The sequence below is a fragment of the Thunnus albacares genome, chromosome 7, assembly GCF_914725855.1.
Source record: "Thunnus albacares chromosome 7, fThuAlb1.1, whole genome shotgun sequence".
Taxonomy (NCBI): Eukaryota; Metazoa; Chordata; class Actinopteri; order Scombriformes; family Scombridae; genus Thunnus; species Thunnus albacares.
In genome coordinates, this window is record NC_058112.1 from 3019781 (window position 1) to 3039637 (window position 19857).

At 39.8% G+C, this 19857-nt stretch overlaps 1 protein-coding gene across 1 annotated transcript in view; it reads right to left on the bottom strand.

Annotated features, from left to right (window-relative positions):
* The window catches only part of zfpm1 (zinc finger protein, FOG family member 1), a 110050-nt gene that overhangs the window by 60117 nt on the left and 30076 nt on the right, over positions 1 to 19857 (bottom strand). The window contains exon 2 of the mRNA XM_044356163.1: positions 1620 to 1766. Within this exon, the coding sequence (XP_044212098.1) occupies positions 1620 to 1766 (147 nt within the window). The remainder of the gene's footprint in view (positions 1 to 1619; positions 1767 to 19857) is intronic.

Consider the following 19857-nt stretch of genomic DNA (forward strand, 5'->3'; position numbering starts at 1 on the left):
AGAGATAAAAGAGTGGTACATGTGGAAAGCTGCAACCTCATAATGGCTGTACAGTCTTTTTTTTTTTTTGTTGTTGTGTCTGGGTGATGTTAACTGTCTGCTGACAGATAACAGGTAGACGTTAGTAGATGAGAGAATTACTTCAAGTCTTGATATTGTATCTTGCTGTAACCACAATTAACTGCCGGTAAACTAGACATCTGGATCATTTGAGTAGAAGAGCTGTTCACTGCTGATGCACGCTGTAGGAAGTATTTCTTTGCTGGAAAGTAGTTCCAGTGAAAACTGTTAGGTCTGAGTATTATCTGGTATACATGCACAGTAACATTTAAACAGTGGCACAGTGGGACTGATGGGTGGTGAATGATGCGTTTGTTTGTTTGCACTCAGTTCATTCAAGGTTAAGTATTTCTACCATCCACTCTGTGCCACACTTTGTACTCTAGAGTCTAAGGTCTAAGTTTAACTTGAATAAGTTGGGGAGCAAAGAAGAGCCCTTGTCAGGTAGTTGATTGTCATGTGAATTGGATAGACAAGTATGTTATGATAATCTATGTCCAGTATTATATATGTATGTAGATAACAAACAAAAAAAACAAACCAAAAAAAGGAAATCATTGGAATGATAAATGATCAGGAGTTTAACTCATTTTTAAGCAAAAATGCTAAAAAAAAAAAAAACCTCTGCTGGTTTGATGAGAAGTCTATGACAGTAAACTGAATACTAGGGATGCAACTAATGATCACTTTCATTATCCAATAATATTCTTCATTAATCAATTTATTGTTTGGTCGACCAAATGTTAAAAATAAGTTGTTTCAATGAGCTTGTTTTGTAACACCAACAAAAAAGATATCTGAATGACTGTTATATGTGTAGAAAAACAGCTGATTCTCACATTTAAGAAGCTGGAACATATTTCTTCTTGAAAAACGACAGAATTGATTATTGATTATCAAAATACTTGCCGGTTAATAGTCTGTTAATTGGCTGATTGATCAGTTAACTAATGGTTTCAGCTCTACTGAGTATTTTTATAGACTGTTGACGTGATCTTTCTGACATTTTATAGAGCAAATGATTAATCAATGAATGGAGAATAAAACGATTGTTCATTGAAGCTCTGGCAGGTTAAATAACCATTATAAAAGCTCAGATCTGTCAGGATGTGTTGTGATTGGTTAACAGTGCAGTTATTTTACATTTCAAATGCCAAAGTAGAACATTGTGTAACTTCATCTTCACTACAGTGATTCCATTGAAGTGAATTGATTTCTGAAACGTTATTATAAATGCTGGTGTGAGGGAACCTTTAATGTGAAGTATGAGGCCGGTGTCACAAACAAGCCACATTCTAGCAGACTTTCAGGTGTTCTGTATGGATTTTGATCATGAACAGTAGACATGATGTAAATGAATATATTTTAAAGCTTAAAAACATTGCTTCAGAGGCACAGGGACAGTCTTCATGAGGAGCGCAAGGACAAAATATTTAAATTCAGTAGATGATACTTTTATGATCAAGTAATCAGACAGGAACGAGGCCTACATCTGCGGCTCGTTCCCTTCTTTTTTTTTTCCCAGCTGATTCCTCACAAAATCATCTTCCGTCTCTCACCTTCGTTGTACAGCGGCGTGTACGGCGGCGGGCTGGAGCTGTCGCCTTCCGCGGAATCGTCCGGGTCCGACGCTCCTCCCTCCTCACCTGATAGGCTGAGGTTGTCCGGTGTGTTCTCCTCGCTGCCGTCGAGATCCCCGAGGGAACCTGCGGGAGGACGAGGGAGGACGGTGAACCACTGAAACCGTACTGACACTGCTTACATTTACTGGAGTCTGGAGATACATGTGAGGGACAGACGGGTGGATGGAGACACATTTGCAGCAGAAACAGTATTTAAATAGTTTATTTAAAGCTTAATTGCACTTTTTATATACTTATATATATATTATATTTGGTAACACTTTAAGTCCTCCTATTTAGCATTTATAAGCAGTATACATAACACACTAGAAGCTACTATAAGGATACATACATACAGCATTTGTCAGGAACTTCTCCTATGAAGATATATTCTCATATTTATATAATAATATAAATATTCTATACTATTGCAACTGTACAGTACAAGTGACCCATATTCAAAACAGATCAGGTGGTTGCTACACAAAATGCACATGAATAATAAGAGCATCATCCAAAAAGTGTGATAAAGTAAAGCACTCTAGAGATCTCTCTCTCTCTCTCTCTCTCTCTCTCTGTGTGTGTGTGTACTGAGAGAATAATATTACACTGCAGCTCTGTAGAAGCAGAAGGATTTGAGTTTAATTGGCTTCCCATGAGCCTTGAGCCTAAACAGAGTAGTGCAGGAGAGGTGAAAAATAAAGGAAGTGAGATTGTTAAACAAGCTACTTATGATTGTATGTAGGAGGGAGGAAAAAATACCCTAAACACACTGATTTATATATATATATAAATATATAAATATATAACTGGACTCCTTCAAAAAACGGTTTCAATAATTGGACACACTGAACGGTCTAATCCAGAAGATTAATAGCAGAAGCCAAGGGGGACCTTAAAGCCAAATTACAGTATACCTAAAATTGTAGCTAAAAGAGTGATTAGTGCAGGGCTGATCTGTATCAATTACAGTTTCATAATCCCTGCTGACCATAGTAATTATACAGTACTTTTGATCTATTTTAGCCTGTTTGAAGATTATATCCTTAAAAAAATGGGAGTCAGTTAATATGGATTTAATGTGACTTTTTTTTTTTTTTTTTTTTTAAACTGCTTCATTAATAACACTCCCTCTATAAGATGAACCTATCAGTCTGCTTTAAACGCTACATTAAGAGCTCTAAACCTTTGCTGTTTGTCTGTATCTAAAGAGCGCTGAGTTATAGTTATTAGTGTATCCAGGCTCGCTGATTCGCTTTCTATTACGTTCGATGACATGCTGCATTCTCAGCTCCCGAGAGGATACTATGATAGAATGATTAATTCGGGAGGGGGGGGGGGGGGTTACCGTTGCTTTTAAGAGGATTAGGGAGTGCTGGAGTGAGACAGAAATGGTTAATACAGCGCAGACTGTCAGGGGAGAAAACAACACACATGCATAATGATGATATATTGGAAAGTCAAGGAGGGTGGGCACATTGTTTTTGAATAAGTGAAATTAATACTGAGAGAAAAGATTTTTTTTTTTTTTTTTTCCCGCCTTTCTCCCTAAATCCAGACAGGTTGTAAATTAATTTTCATTAGGTTGTGTCGAAACCAATAGAGGGATTGTTTCGGAGCTAAAGCCGTGACTAGGGGCGTATATATTTACAATGCTGGAACAAAGGAGTCTATAATCTATACAAAGCACACAACAATACCCGTGAATAAAGAAGCTTGTAGAAAAAGGGAGAGGCAATTTTTCTAATTCTGTTAATTTCACTTCCAAAGCAATTAAAAGCAGGCAGAGATAATGCTTGGAAACAATCACCGGCTGACAAAGTGTTTCTGTCTTTGTAAATGAAACATCTTTAGGCTAATTTCAACTTCCACGCCTGCATGGTTCACTCTAATTTCAGATAAAATTAACACAGCTAGATTTGGACCTTCATAAGAAAAAAAAAAAAAAAAAAAGATCGATCCTGTACACAATATTTTTAGAATTCGGTCCATGCTGCCCGAGCTTTGCTAGATCTAATTTTCAGTATCTGTGAGGACATTTTCATACAATTAATTTTCCTTTAATCATAATTGTACAAAGGGACTTCTCTGTATAAAATTCCAATTATATTTCGTGTTTAAAATGTAAGTTTGAATTATGATTTCTTTCCTCATTACTGGCTCTGGTTTAATGAATCAATCGCTGCATCACTGCTTTCAGACATCAAATGGCGCGGAAAAAGTTTCAGCTCCCCTCTTTTATCCAAGGAGAAATATTCTCTCTTTCTCCTTCTCTTCCTGTCTCGGATAGTTGGCAGAAAGGATAGCGGGGGCCTCTGTGATAAAGCGCTGCACATTCTACTTCATTTGCCAGTTTAAAAGTTAAAGCCTTATTAATTGTTACGCCGTGATATATCCGACAGGAAAATTGGACTGAGCTCATTCAAGAGATGGAGAAATAATAATAAAAAAAAAAAAAATTAAAAAAAAGACATAGCCCACATGTGTATCTCTGTAGGAGGGACATCAATTAAGTTGAGACTTATCCAACAGCACCGCTCAACTTTCTAGGTTGTGAACTGAAGAGGGAGAATCTAAACTGTTCATGAAAAAGAGCCTAAAGCTTCCACTTAAAAACTTCACATTCTCCAGCGGATAAAACTTTCTGTGAGATGTTGAAGAATGAAAGTCCAGAAATATTTCACAGCAGTTCATGTTTTTTTTGAAGAATGTAATGTATGTCTGACGGTGTAGTCAGGACTTCAAAATCATGCTGAGAGAGAAGTTGTTTTGCTCATTGATGAGTCTATCAGTTACTGTTTTTATTTGTCTTTTAGTAAATAATTTGGAGGGGGAAAAAAGACAAAAAAGATGACTTGACTTGATTATTTTGTCTGAACAGCAGCTAAAAATCCCAAATACATCCGATGTAATAGCAAACTAAAGCAATGTCATTTGAAATTTTGCATTATCGATACAAAACCGGAGTTTTGATAATTTTTCAGAAGCTTAAGAATATAACAATAAAGACCAAAATATGACAAACCTGTTTAAAAATCTACCTGAACAAAATCAAATGTAGCAGAGATTGAAATGAGGCCCGTCTGATCAAATCACAACAGCTGTCAACGCCTGATGATCAGCTGATAACTTGAAAAGCATTAAGCAGTTATTTTTTGATATTCTTACTTGATGCATGTCTTGAGGCAATGATAAATTAATAATGGAAACTAACTGATTGATTTCATGTCAATCAACTAGAAATGAAAAGGAATAAATAACGGATAACGACAGCTGTTTGGATGTTTGATAAATTGTTCGAATCGTTTTTATGCTAAAATGTTAAAAATTCTCAGGTTTTCAGAGGATTTTCTGCTTTTTTTTTTGTCTTATGTGATAACAAACTGAATCTCTCTCATCTTAAACTGGTGACCAGACAAAACAAGCAGACTGATCTCAGGCGTTAGCAAATTCACTTTTTCCGTACATTCCATTCAATACCCAGACCTATGTGAGATCAAACTCAAGACCTGGATGTAAGGAGTCCGATTTAAGGGCCCGACTGTACACAAGCTCACACTCATTTCCTCTGCTAACATTTTACAGCAACAGAAGACATTATTAAGGTATTTCTGGTCAACAGAATTTAAATTAAGGACAGAATGATAGAGGTCTAGTCTTGAAATAAAGTTACGAGTCCCTGTTTCTTGAGGAAAAAACACAGTGGGCACTAAGATGAGACTAAGACAGATGTTGTAGAAGAGGAGTACTTGAGCTGCAGCGCAGAGACTGCAGCTGTCTGTCTTGGAGGCGCGAGGAGAGGCAGAACAAAGTGCTGCAGCTGATGAAGGCACCAAAGATACTGCTTTATTAACTCTCCGTCCACATCAAACCTGCAGCGAGCAGCTCGCTGATTAAACACAGAGACAACACACATCAAACCTGCATGCTCAACAAGCCTGATTAAACAGACGCAAGCCTCGCCGCTCTCACGCTAATAACCCGCCACACAAAAAAATACATTAGACCTGAAAGCAAGAGAAGCACAGGGAGAGAGAGAGGGAGAGGCGTGCTTGTATCAGAAAATCACTTGAGACTTGAGAAGAAAGAGAATTTAGAGAAAGAAAGGAGGAGAGGATGGGAAGGAGAGGAGGATGTGTGAGCTCTCTCTCTAGAGAGGAACTGAGGTACCTGACACCGAGTCACGCACTGGAGAGCAGCCACTTATTGATCAGAGTGAGGAGAATTACCCACCACTGAGGAAATACTTTTAATCAACTTTGCACTTTAAACATTTCCCTCAACGCTGCATGGGCTCTTATCACAGCTCCATGGCTAGCGTTCTCTACCACCAACCCTCACACAAGAGGGGCCCCTCCACAAACCCCATGATATCGATCCGTTATATTCAGCTTCAATAAAAATCAGCTTTTTCTCCTCAGCCTTTAGGATCTGAGCTGCTAACGACTTCACATTGATTATTCTGGGGATGACAAACTCAAGCAAAGCAATAGATTTTTTCGACAGATCTGAAATCCCCGGGACTTATTGACCATCCCGCACATCTTCACATCTAATGTGATGATAAAATACCCAGAGTGCAGTGGGGGTGGGCGGGACAGGTGATGGCTGGCTGTTATGGCCTGCAGGCTGAATCAAAACAGAACAAGAGGTTCAACATTTAAATGATACAGGATATAAGAGTTCTCAACTGTCTGAAATGTCACATTGTATTAATAATGTCACTGAGCCCAAAAAAAAAACAGATTATACTTCCACTGCATTTATCATTTCCACATGTTACAGAAGAGTTGGAACAAAAGGGTTAGGGTCAGGGTCAGGGCTAGGGTTACGATTGGGGTTAGGTTTAGGATTAGGGTTAGGGTTAGGGTTGAGCTTGGGGTCAGGGTTAGGATTAGGGTTGGGGTTAGGTTTAGGATTAGGGTTAGGGTTAGGGTTGAGCTTGGGGTTAGGTTTAGGATTAGGGTTAGGGTTAGGGTTAGGGTTGGGGTTGGGGTCAGGGTTAGGGTTAAGGTCAGGGTTATGGTTGGGGTTAGGTTTAGGGCTTGGGTTAGGGTTAGGGTTAGGGTTAGTCAATTTGTCTTTTTTCATTAATCATTTAGTCTAATAAATGTCAGAGATGTCTTGCTCAGCATCACCATTTATTGATCATACTAACATTTTGGTCCCTGTGGACCTTCATCAAGAGTATTTTAAACAATTCTGACAACAATGATCTTAAATAGTTAATACTCCTCCCATTCTGTGTGCATAGGTGTGGGACAATTATTATCCTGTGGGAGTGTCTTTCAATAATTGACAGTGACATGTGTACAATTTGTCACATTATAGTCCAAACATATTGTTACTGTTTTTTTTTCTTTTTCTTATGTGTGTGCAAAATACTCTCGACAAAGGTTGAGAGGGATCAAGATATTAGTATGATCAATAAATAAAAAGCTCCTTGGATGAGAGGAGAAACATCTTGAAGTATCTACAAGCATGAAGTCCTCAGCCCTCCTTGGACATGTCCTATTTGAGTTTATGTGGTGGCTTTTGAACAAGTTTTATATGATTTTTGAGTTTTGGTTATCAAGTTTTCAACCCACAGACAACCATGTCATCCTCAGAAGGTTTCCTGTAAAGTTGTTGTCCTACAGTAGTAGTACGGAGCGGGTTTGTTTGTCTGCGTGAGGATACACATGCGCACCATGTGACACACATTCCTGCCAATGATTTCATTCCAATGAACAACAGGTGGCTGTAACGTGCCAAGACATGCAGCAATGTGGTAGCAAAGGCAGAGACTGCAAGCTAGTAAACAATGCAGGATCCAAACATTTTTTTAAAAAAATTGCTTTGTAAATGTTTATATGTGGAAGGAATGAGTTTTAGTGAAATATTGTTTGTTTATAAAAAAAAAAACTCCACAGGGCACCTTTAACCTGCAGCAATAAACAAACACTTATGGCCTTTTACTAAAAATTGCATATGTTCAGAGGGGTCGACCTCAGATATGATGGAGGCTGATTTATTATTTATCATTTAGTGCTGCAACTATAGATTATTTTCACTATTGATTAATCTGCATATACAGTATATTCTCTCAAATAAAATGTCAGAAAATGATTAAAAAAAAATGTCCATCACAGTTTCCTCTAGACATAGTTGATCATCAACCAACAGTCCAGAAACACAAGGAAAAGCAGCACATGCTCACATCTGAGAAACATAAACATTTAGGCAATTTTGCTAGAAAATTGACTTAATCGAATAAGAAAATTATTAAAATTAATCATTGCAGTTGTAATTAGATTATGTATGATGATCAAATGATCAGTTTTAAACTGTAACATGTAAGAGTATCTGCTGAATGCCATATGAAGACTATGAACAGCAGCCTTCTTCTTACTACTATAACTGCATTATAATTTGACTATATGGCAGCATCAGTTAAGGAACAGCTGGATTTTGCGTTCACGCGGGCCTGCCAGCTGATAAGGGAGGCTCCGAATTTTATGTTAAAGTGTTTTTTATGTGATGACAGCGACGGCAGCTCATTCTTCACGTCACAGAGGAACATTTTAATTCTACGCCACAGCAGGTTTTGCCGCCACACCTGCAAGAATTAAAAAGCTCCCGCCAGCAGTGTGGAGAAACAGCCTGTCTGAAAAGAGAAATAAATACGCAAGAAATGAGAGGCGGAAGCAAAACATACTGTAAGACTAATGATAATGACTTGACACCGCAGTGATAAAAACGGGCGAGCTGATGCACTTGAACGCAGCAGGACACCAAACATCAAAAGGTCTGAAAATAAATGAACATGTTAAAAAAAAAAAAAACACCGTTTTTGCGAGATTGATTGACTATTTGAAACCTCGTTCTTTAAACTGACTAGTATGTAAGACCTTTCAAGGCCTGGAGTTCAGAAGAATTCAAGGCATTCTCTCAGCTCTGTATGCCTCTACATGAAAAACATAGAATTCTCTCAGTCTCCGTCTCTTCTCTCATCCCTCATCTCTCTTCTTCCCAACCTGCCGTCTCTCCTTTATATTCTCACTTCCTCCTCTCTTTCCGTCATTATCTCTCTGTTCCTCATCTCCTCTTACCCCACCCCACCCCACCCCACCCCACCCACCACTGCCGCCACCTCTCTTTCTTCCTCTCCATCCCCTTTCAATATCACTCTTGCTCTCTCTCTCCATCCCTTATACTCCATCACCTTCCTTCCTTTCCTCTCTCTCTTTTACTCTCCCTCCCCTCCATCCCTTCCTCCTCCTCCTCCTTTTTTTTTTTTTTTTTTTTTTCAGTGAAAAAGCGTAGTGACTGGGAGCGTCACTCTGTGTGGATAGCTGGGAGCCGTTGGCGGTTATCGGCTCCTGCAGACTCTCTCTGCCGGTCTGATCTGTCTCCTCTTCATTAAGCAAATACGCCGACGTGGAAATGAAAACATAATAGCTATTTGATTTCCAGCGAGATATTTTGCATATTGGTTCGGAGCTGATAGCGGAATTTCATCAAGTCGTTTTTTTCCCTCTCTCTCTCTCTCTCTCTCTCTCTCTTCCCTCCCTCTCCCGCCACCGCCGCCAATGCCCTCCCCCCCGCTCCACCACCACCACCCCCCCTCCCTCCCCCCCTTCCCTCCATCCTCATGCTTTAAAAACTGAATTACTGAGCTGGGCCGGCTTTGAGAGAGATTTCTTTACATTGCTGGGAAGAGAAAAAAAAAAAAAAGAAAGAGGGAGAGAGAAATCTGGTTCCCCAGGAAGACTACTTAAACGATTAAATATCCCCCCTATTCCCATCTTTTTTTCTCCCTCTTCCTTTTTTTTTTTTTTTTTGATAACAAGGAAGAAAATTTAAAGAATTCACAGTGCTTTAGGTTGACTATACTAATCAGAGATAGCAGTGAGAAAATTAACTCCTTAATGAGCAGAGCCATCTCCCTGATAAAGGTCCTGGGGAGACGGTGGGGTGGGATGCGGGCTGAACCTTGGGAGAGCGACACAGAGACAGAGAGGGAGAGATAGAAAGTGATAGAGCTGGCCAGAGGATGGAGGGATGGAGTGTAATCGAAACAAAACCAGAGAGAGAGAGAGAGAGAGGCTTGACACCACGTGGGGGCAACAATTATTTTCCTTCTCCTTCCTCTCCTCTGAGGAGATATTTGCTTCTTGGGCATGAGGAGGGCAGGTAGTGAGATAGCGGCGATACAGCCCCTATATCGCCATGGATACCCACAGTGCCTTGCATCAGCGTCGGGCCGTGATGGATGGTCCAGTGGCGGGGTATCCTTCATGCCCCCCGGAGAGAAAAACTAGCCCTGGAGGAGAGGATCAGCAGCCTCTTCACAGCGGGCCTATCTGATAGTCCGGCGCCTCTCAGGAGGACTATTCACCGGCCCCGAACCCACTGAAAAAAATCTCCCTGCTGCTGCTTTCCATGTTGGAACACCGTGTTGCTTCAGGCCTGATAGCGGTCCCGCCGTGTTACAGCTGCAGCCAGACTAATACTGTACACACACTCACACAAATACAGAGGACTGAACACACACACACACACACCTTTGATTCTGAGGTGAGGGTAGTGGGGCTCCATATTTGTCTTATCATCAACCAAGAAACAAAGTGTTAGTCCATCACTTCCCTATCCTGTCTGTGGTATTCAGCCCCAATCACTGAGGCCTTTTTTTAAGTTTGAAGCCTTTTTTTTAAAAGTTTCATTTAAAAAAAAAGGCTCATTAATTTCCTTGAACAGCTGGTCACTGTAGTTTTTAACAAATGTTGCTCAAACAGGAGGAAATAGTGCATTTGTTGGGGACTATTTTCAGCTGGGGATTAATACACATTTGTTGCTACTGTGATTATTTATGACATCCTCAAATTCTTCCAATGTGAGGTTTGATACCTTTCTATTGTTTGTTTCATTTGTAAATATATGAATATTTGGGTTTGTTTTAATTCTTGGACATAACTTGAACTCTGGTAACTTGTGATTAGACCTGAAACGATTAGTTGATTAATCGATTAGTCGATTAATCTACAGAGCTCAAGTCATTGTGAAGTAAAAACATCCAAACAGTCTGTTGTTTAAGTTTCTCCAATGTGAAGATTTACTGATTTTCCTTGTTTTAATTATTTAGTAAATGTAAGACATCTGACATCACCTCGGGCTCCAGGAAATATAAAATGAATAAAAAATATTAGTTGCAGCTCTACTTGAGATGACCGCTGGTTATAACATTTACTTTTCAACAACTAATCAAACTATCAAACAAATTTAAGTGAAATTGACAAATGATTACTGGCTGCATTTTAAATATATAAACTGTTTCATGCTGCTGGAGAATGTTCTTGGAAGAGCTACTAAACCAGCTGTAATGCAAAAAAAAAACAGCATTATGTCAAAAAATCTATTATCTGTGTCTTTTGAGATACAATTTTCATAATTGATTCATCATTTAAAGCAATTTTTTAAACAAAAATGCAAAAGAAAAAATCACTGGTTTTAGCTTCATGACTGTAAATATTGGCTGGTTTTCTTAGTCTTGTGTGCTGATAGAATAAATTAAGATGTTGGACTTTTTATTGGACATAAGCAATTTTAAGACGTTTCTTGTGTCTCTGGGAAACTGTAATGGTCTTTATTTCCTCCTATAATTTTCTGACTTTTTACTAACCAAAATGATAAATCAAATGAAAAAAAAAAGGCTGAATATTTAAATAACCTTTAGTTGTGACCCTATCTATGTTCATCTGTACATACAGTATGTTTAAATAATGTGCATGTACAGAAGGGAGGTATCTTAACATTAACATGGGCCCATCATGATTATGTTCCCCTTTTCAAAAATATCTCCAAGGCACCGTGTGCACACAAAGACCACGCCAAATTAACAGAAAACGATCACGTTACCATCGAGGAACACCACACACAACGTTTCAACAACAATGTGACAAAAACGGAACCACATTACTGAGATGCTGTCGATAACGTTTTGGAAATGTTGCATTTCAGCTGATTTCATCACCTTTGACAGAGAGATTCTATCAGACTCTTCTGACTAATACAAAGTCACCTCTCTCCATCTCTGAACGCTACATCTGTTCTGCCTCTCTTCTTTTGTTTTCATACAGCTCACTGCAATTTTGGCTGCACTTAATACACAGCTGTCATGTAACAGAGGACCGTTTTCCAGACTTTGGAGCGAAGGATGAAGAAACGAGATATAACTGTACACCAATCAATGGAGGAATAACGGCTGAATAAGTTTGTTGTTAGTACTGTAAGTTAGATCTGGCTGATAAGTTGGTGAGGATGGAGTTTCAAACCAAGTATTCCGCTTTTTATTTTCTCTCTGAAGCCTCTCCTACATTTACTTTGCATAGCGCGCAGCGTGGAGACACCTGGTGATGTGTTGGATCAAGTCTTTCCTCTGGTATTCTGTTTCACAACCGTTTCTTCTCTGGCAGCACTTCAGACGCACTCACCCTGACAGACTGTTTCATTTTCTTCAAGGACGCCTCACTCCCACATACATCACAGAGGAGCAGCAGTCTGCAGTTTAAATACATCGAAAATGAGCCAGTGAAAAGTTAATGAAAAGCCAACATGTGTGCGTAATGATAACGGTTTGTGTATGTCTCTCTCTGATGCGCATTTATGAAAATACCAGCTTTCATGTCGCGGATGTTAATTCACTCTGATCAAACCCTTCATTTGCCGTGAATACTTTTTTCCAGTGTTGTGTTGTTGCCGCCGAGGCTTCACAGCTTTCACATTAACCTGCGTGTTCGACATGACGACCGGCCGTTTACAGCACGCAGCACTGTGTTAAACAAACGGGCTGCTCGGGAGAAACGCTCTTGTTTCAATCATTTTATCCTCAGTTTTAACAAATGTGAGGTCGACGGCAGATTGAATCCATTCGCGTTACTAAGTGAACTACCACACACAGCGTGGTGCGCAATGAGTTGTTGGATGAGGCTGCAGTGTGTTGTGGAAAAAGTTGAGACAAGTTCAACCTTTTTGCCAAAAGATCCTTTGATTTATTGCCGGAACCGTCTGCAATCAGACCCTTTCTGTTCCAGTGCAGTGGTCCCAATAAAATGCTAATATCGGTCTGAACAAAGCAACAGATTGCTACAGTATCTATTATCTGGCCAGTTCCTGGATGGACTGTTGAGTACAGGGCTTATGATTCAGTATGACCGCTGAATCAAACACATACAGTCCAATGAACCTGAATTGAAAAGTACAACGTTCAGATTGGAGAGCTTGGGCTTAGAGCTGCAACGATTAGTCAATTCAACGATTAGTTGTGTATTAAAAGCAAATTAATCCAACAATTTGATAATTGATTCATTGTTTTTAGTCTTTTTTTAAAGAAGAAAATTTCTAAATTCTCTGATCTCAGCTTGTAAAACGTGAATATTTTCTGTTTTTTAGTCCTCTATGACAGTAAACTTGATATCTTTGGGTTATGGACTGTTGGTTGGGACAAAACAAGACATTTGAGGACATCATCTTGGGTTTTGGGAAACCATTTTCTGACATTTTTAATTCTCATGACCCCCGACATTTAGAGAATCTGATCTAAAATTGACTGTGTTTTATTTCTGCTTATCCTTAGACATATTCAGTTGTTTTAAATGTATTACATCTAGGACTCCATCTGCTTCTCTTAGCAGGTTATATGACAAACAATCTTGAAAACATGAGCTTGCCAATACCAAATATTCTCTTTGCCATGTGTGGTTATGGTTTGGAGGAAAGGGGGTAACAACAGGTGGTGTTTCAATACAAAAAAAAAAAAATTAAAAAGAGAGGAGGGGTGGAGTTTGTTGGAAGGGAGGGAGATAGAGAGCAGTTACCATGCAGCCTGAGCTGAGACCCTGGACTATTGAAGCCAGGCATGCAGACGAGAAAGCCAGCCGATAAGCCCGGCTGATAAAAGATAGAAAATAGCAGCAGATTTGAACTTTCCCACCGTCCTAAGATCCACAGAGGGAGGAGGGGTTGATTCAACTACTTATTGAATCCCTTCATATCTACAACCATCCCCCAACCCCCCTTTTTTACCCCTCCCTTCCCCACAAAAAACAGCCGAGCAAGGCCACTGAGTGGAGCAGGGATACAAGGTTGATACATACAAATACACACACACACACACACACACAGAGGGTTCCAACTGCTGAACAATTCCACGACTCATCTAGAAACTGTAGGATATTCTTGTGATACTCTAGAAATAACATAACTGGTGGGAACCGACACACACAGAGAACAATGGTGCACACACACACACACACACACACAGAGAATTATCAGCATAATGTAATCACACGTTGCAGAATTTAAGAGTTAAAATAACAAAAAAGGTTTCATGGAGGGGTCAAGGAAAGGTCAAGAAGAGCTCACTGGTTTCTCTAGACACACACACACACACACACACACACACACACACACACACACACACACACACACACACACACAAGGTCATCCAGTATGTGAAGTCTAACCATCATCACTCCATCCTCAAATCATATCAGAGACAGTGTTTCTTTCCATATCTCTGCTCTCTCTCTCTCTCTCTCTCTCTCTCTCTCTCTCTCTGTCTTGATAAAAAGAGACTCGGCCTTGAGTAAAACGGTGAGAATTTTCACACACTGCTACACACAGACAAACACGCACTGTTTGGTGAAATAAGGTCATTCCCGTATCCGACATGGTTTTGGCTATGAAATTTATTGATGGGATTCATTCACAAGGTCTACTGTGCTGTAGACACACTTCATCACTGCTCTGATTCTTACTATAACATGTACAGGTTGTGACTATGCAAAACACACATGCACAGGCTGGCTGAAAAAGTTGAATTTTTCATATATTCAGGGATACTTTCAGATGAGGGAATTATGAAAGCTTTTCATAAGCAGGCAGGTTAAGTCATGCTAAGACAAGGCTGCTTGTGTAAGTGCCTGAAAAGTGAACATGCTGGAGACACGAGGTTTCTAGCCATCAGTTTAGTAGAGTAATTCAGAGCAGTTGAGTAAAAAAAAAATAATAAGGGCTCATTTATACTGTAAATATTTCATTTATCATTCATTAAGTGGCTTAATTACCATAAACTTTGAAAGAAATGGTGAGTTAGTTTTCAAATAATCTGCTCCACTTTTTCTTTTGTGTAATAATTTAACCAATAACTGTCATAATGGCCAGAAACATGGTTGCAAAAAAACTAAATTTGCTACTTTCCTTGTGTTAACACAAACAAACAGTGTATAATGCTCCTTCAATTATATGAATCAATTGTAATAGTGTTAAAATTGGCTTTTTATTTTCATTTTGGTTTGATTTACAGACTGCCAGCGATGGAGGCTTAGTGACAGATATCATAGCTGTCAGAAATGTGTGTTTGTGAAATTCTCTTCTTCTTCGGCTGCTCATTATTGCAGGAAAAGAAGAGGCTGTCTGCACACTGAGATTTTGACCTGAAGCTCTTCATCAGGCAACATTTGAACAAAAAAAAAAAAAACAAGAAAAATGACAACTCCACCCACAATTAGGTGATCACATGACAGCTATCAATTAGCTATGTGAGGAGAAAATGCACAACGTGGCCTTTCACAGTAAAACCTTGATACTTTGCCTTTGATTTGTAATTTAACAGGCTGTATTTCTAACAAGGCTGTGTGTGAAATGCTGCATCACATTAACAGAACACAGACAGACAGGAAAGCTAAAAAACTGCAGGAGACATCAGATCAAGGTAGATCAGAGACTTTAATGTACAGAGGGATGTGCAACATGAGAGACATTTCTCTACATGTGCATGTTGGACAATCTGTTTGTGTGTATTTGACTGTTCCTTTACTCTGTGTGTGTGTGTGTGATAAAATAAGCCTGATTGCAATCCCTACTCCTTGATCTCAACCCTGAATAAAAGGGGGGGGGAGGCAGATGAGATTATAATGGTATGCAGAGAGACTCCCTCCTCTGTGGTCCTCCCTGTCTGAGCAACCCCTGCACACCACCTCTTTGACATGAAGCAGGACTCCTGTCCTCCACGCTGCCCTGCTGCAGACGCTCAGCACAGCAACGCTGTTAACACAGAAAACACTGACACCGATGAGAAGTTGAGTTTGCCTGCTTGTTCATGTCCTCTTTCTCCCTCTCCGCTTTCACTCACTACATTTCTTCCTCCTCTGCCTGCTTCCAGTTACTCATCTTCCTCCACTTTTTCGATAAATGATCCTCCTTCTCCTCGCCCCCTCTCAAGCACAGCGGCCTTCGCTTTTGCTCTTTATCCGAGTGTCAACCCTGAAACCTCGAGTCAACTGCAAAGCTACACAGGGGGATCACACACACACACACACACACACACACACACACACACACACACACACACACACACATATGTACATATGTTTCTGCTGGTCCCAGAGACTAAACACTGTGAGGGAGGGAGGAGAAACAGCTCCAGCAAACAGAGACAAAAACATGACTGAGAGTGCAACAAGAACTGCCCTGGGGATTGTTGTTGTTGTGTGTGTGTGTGTGTGTGTGTGTGTGTGTGTGTGTGTGTGTGTGTGTGTGTTGTGCACAGAGCAGACTGAACTAGGGTTAATGGCATCTGCTCCAGCCTGTGCGATCCATCTGTATTATAAGTGATATGATGCCATTTGAATTGATATATTGACAGCGCTGACTGGAACTGTTGCTGTCGTCAGTTGCATGACCTTCTAACTGTTATGTCATCCTTCAAGTTAAAGTGTTCTATGGTTTCTGCATGTGAGTAAAACTGCTATTTTCTAGTATTTGGGTTGGCATGAAAATTGTCAAATGTATATGTATTGAAGAAAATATCATATATAGGTGAGTTCAATCCAAAACTTGATCTACTGTCAGAAATATATCATGGCTTATATGCAACTATTTTGGTTAAGACTAGATTAATTTCACACTGACTGACTGTTACAAGAGTGCATGATTCCCTTTAAAACTGAACATTTACCTGATTGTTGACCTGACAAATTACATTTCAATACAGTGCAAAACAGTTCTATTTGAATCAATTATCTTTGATTATATTTATGGAGATAAATCTTAATGACTGTATTAAGCTTACACTTTAAGTGTAATCAATAAAATCAACAGGGCACACTTCTAGTAACACTTACTATTATCAGCTTTCTTAGCTAATACAAAAGTGATTTAGGCTTGTGTTTCTTGTCTTAGTTGTAATCTGCAGCAGGGTCTGAGACATCATCCTGTCTTCAAAGTCTTCATCACACCAGAAACAGAACTCAACAGGAACACTCTTTTGACTCAGCTTTTCCTGCTTCAGTGTTTCTTCCATTAATTATAGGACATGAATCATCTAAAAAAATCTGATCAAAACATTTCCTGTGCTGGGTTACAGTTTATGTATCTGCTGTCAGCTGGCATGTTTAAAAATATATCATCAATCCCTCTCATCCTTCTGATCATTCATGTCAGCTAGCATGAGAATGACATTCACAATAATACAAACATAATGTCTTTTTTTCTTTTAAGAGATGTACTACACATCAGAGAAGAATAACTGCTGCGCATTCAAATAACTAAAACAAAATCATATATATAAAAATATCCCAAAACCTGCAAATATGATAGGGTTTTCTATAATTTAAAGAAACTAGTTCAGTCTCTGATTGCTCTGATTTGTTTCAATGCATAGAGGAAATAGTGCTGTTGATGTGAGGTGTGAATGAGTACATACAACATGAAAGATACTAACATTCTATTATAGACAGATGTTATAAATACTCTTAAAGAAAATAAATGTTATTTTCTCATTTTTAGAGAAATAAGGGCTGCATTGAAAAATAAAATAATGGGCATCCTAAAATAAAGTTGATCGATCATATTGGGCTCTTAGATTCCTATTTTCTATGATTTCAGTTTGGATTTGAGTGGGTGTATTTGCTCCAAAGATTTGTGCTTTGTCTGTGGTGGTGCTTCACAATCGCCATGGTCTCAGAACATATGAGACAAACTGGTTTTGAACTGCCCGTGGGAGTATTTCCTTCATTTTATGCATAACTACAGTCACTGTGTATTGGGCTCTAAGCTCTTCCAAAACGAGGTTAACCTATGCTAAACAATGTACCTGAACGCCTCCTGTACAGTCACTCGCTGCTCTCTTTAGAGCACTTTTCTCTGACTCGTGTCACGCCTCGCCTCCGGTCTCTCCCTGACATGCTCAAGTCGGTCGGCAGAGCCCTGAACGTCAGCCCTGTCCCTGCACAGAGCATAGCAGCTCATTCAGCGCTGGTTTATTCAAAGTTTATTAATATTAAACATATCGCTTGTCCAAATTGCACCAAATTCAACACTGCACTCCCTTGGGTCCACAGTCATATACCCGCCAAGTGTGAAGTCAGTTGGATGAACAGTTCAAGAGATACCTGAAGGACATACATACATACAAAAATACATAGAGACAGATAGAGATTCCTTCTTTTAGTGGAGTGTTAGTTCAACATTTTGGGAAATACACTCATGTGCTGTCTTTCTCAGAGTGAGATGAGAGGACTGATATCAATCTCATGACAGGAAGCAGGGGGAACCCTGTCCAAAAGTGAAAAATACCCCTGCCCACACCTCTAAAGCAGACTCATTAATATTTTGTATCTTGTTTGTTTAATCCATACACTAATAGAAATGTAAAAACAACAATTTGTGGTTTATGAAATGATTGATGTTGATAACTGTTTATCTGTCCACCCTCTGTGCAGTGTCTCCAGCTAGAATTGCAAGATATGGTGGATAAGCACAGATTTTAGTTTTGGTCTACCAACCCTGGCTCACAGTGACATGAAATTTCAAATTTGTGGGTTTTTTTTTTTTGTTTTTTGCTTTAATTAATCCATTATTGACCTTTAGCTTTTGCCAGGATAATGCAACCCAGTCTTTCTCATCTCTTTCCTTCATCACACTGGTCAGTGTGTATCTACTCGTAACACATGACACACATGGGACATTTCTTTATAAATTTCATTTGAAAATCAAGGCTTTACGCAACAAAGCCCAATACTTTGTGGGGACCGTCTGCATTTGGGTCAGGTAGCAGATGCCGATCTTCTCATCTCACACTTCGAAAGAAAGCAATTCAGCAAATATCCAAAAATGTTGCACTAGTCCTTTAAGAGTCGGTACATAATTACTTGCAATAATTACATTGTGCGGACATTGGGAGTTGAACTAGTTTGAACACTCAAACTGCACTTCAACTCAAGTGTTCCATGAGGCGGCTGTATAAATAAGCACGAATCAAGCCACCAAAAAAATTCAATATGCCATCGTTCCACATGACAGAATCCCAGCCTCGTACATCTGTGTGATCTATGACTGCCTATACTGTACATCTGCCTCTCCCACTGCCAAGAAGAGGAAGCTTCTACCAGGAAACCCTCTCTGAGAAGTAAAGAGAAATACCACGAGAGAAAGAGAGAGAGAGAGAGAGAGAGAGAGAGAGAGAGAGAGAGAGAGAGAGAGAGAGAAGAGGGGGTGGGGGGGGTGGGGGGGGGGAGATAAAAGTGCAGAGAAGTGATACAGATAAAGAGACAGACAAGCAAAGCAAAAGAAAAAACAAGGGGAAAGAGAGATGGAAAGATGGAGGGGAGCAGTCTTTTTGTTGGAGAGAGAGCAGAAAGAGAGAAGATGGGTGGTGGTGGTGGAGGGTGGGGGGGGGGGGGTGCCACTCACAACTTGGCTTTGCATCTGTTATCTCCACCTCCTGTCACAAGGCTTAAAATAAAAATAAAAATAAAGTGAGATGGTGGCAGCAGTGTTGGTGCGATAGCCCTGTGGAGCATGGAGAGGGGATGTAAAGGAGATAGCTGGTTAAATATAACCCGCTGCATGGCTGGCAGCAGCAAAGAAAGGGGGTATTTTCAAGAGGCAGGGCATCACTGGAGCCCTTGCTGCCCTGATAACATCCATGTTAAGAGAGAGTGTGCGCGTGTCTGTGTGTGTGTGTGTGTGTGTGTTTGTGCAAAAGCCAAATCCATAATTACTCCTGATTGAACACAAGCACACAAATATGCAAGCTCAGACGTACACATTTACTTTTATACACGCACACGCACACACACACACACACACACACACACACACACACGCACGCACACGCACAGAGGGAGCAGAG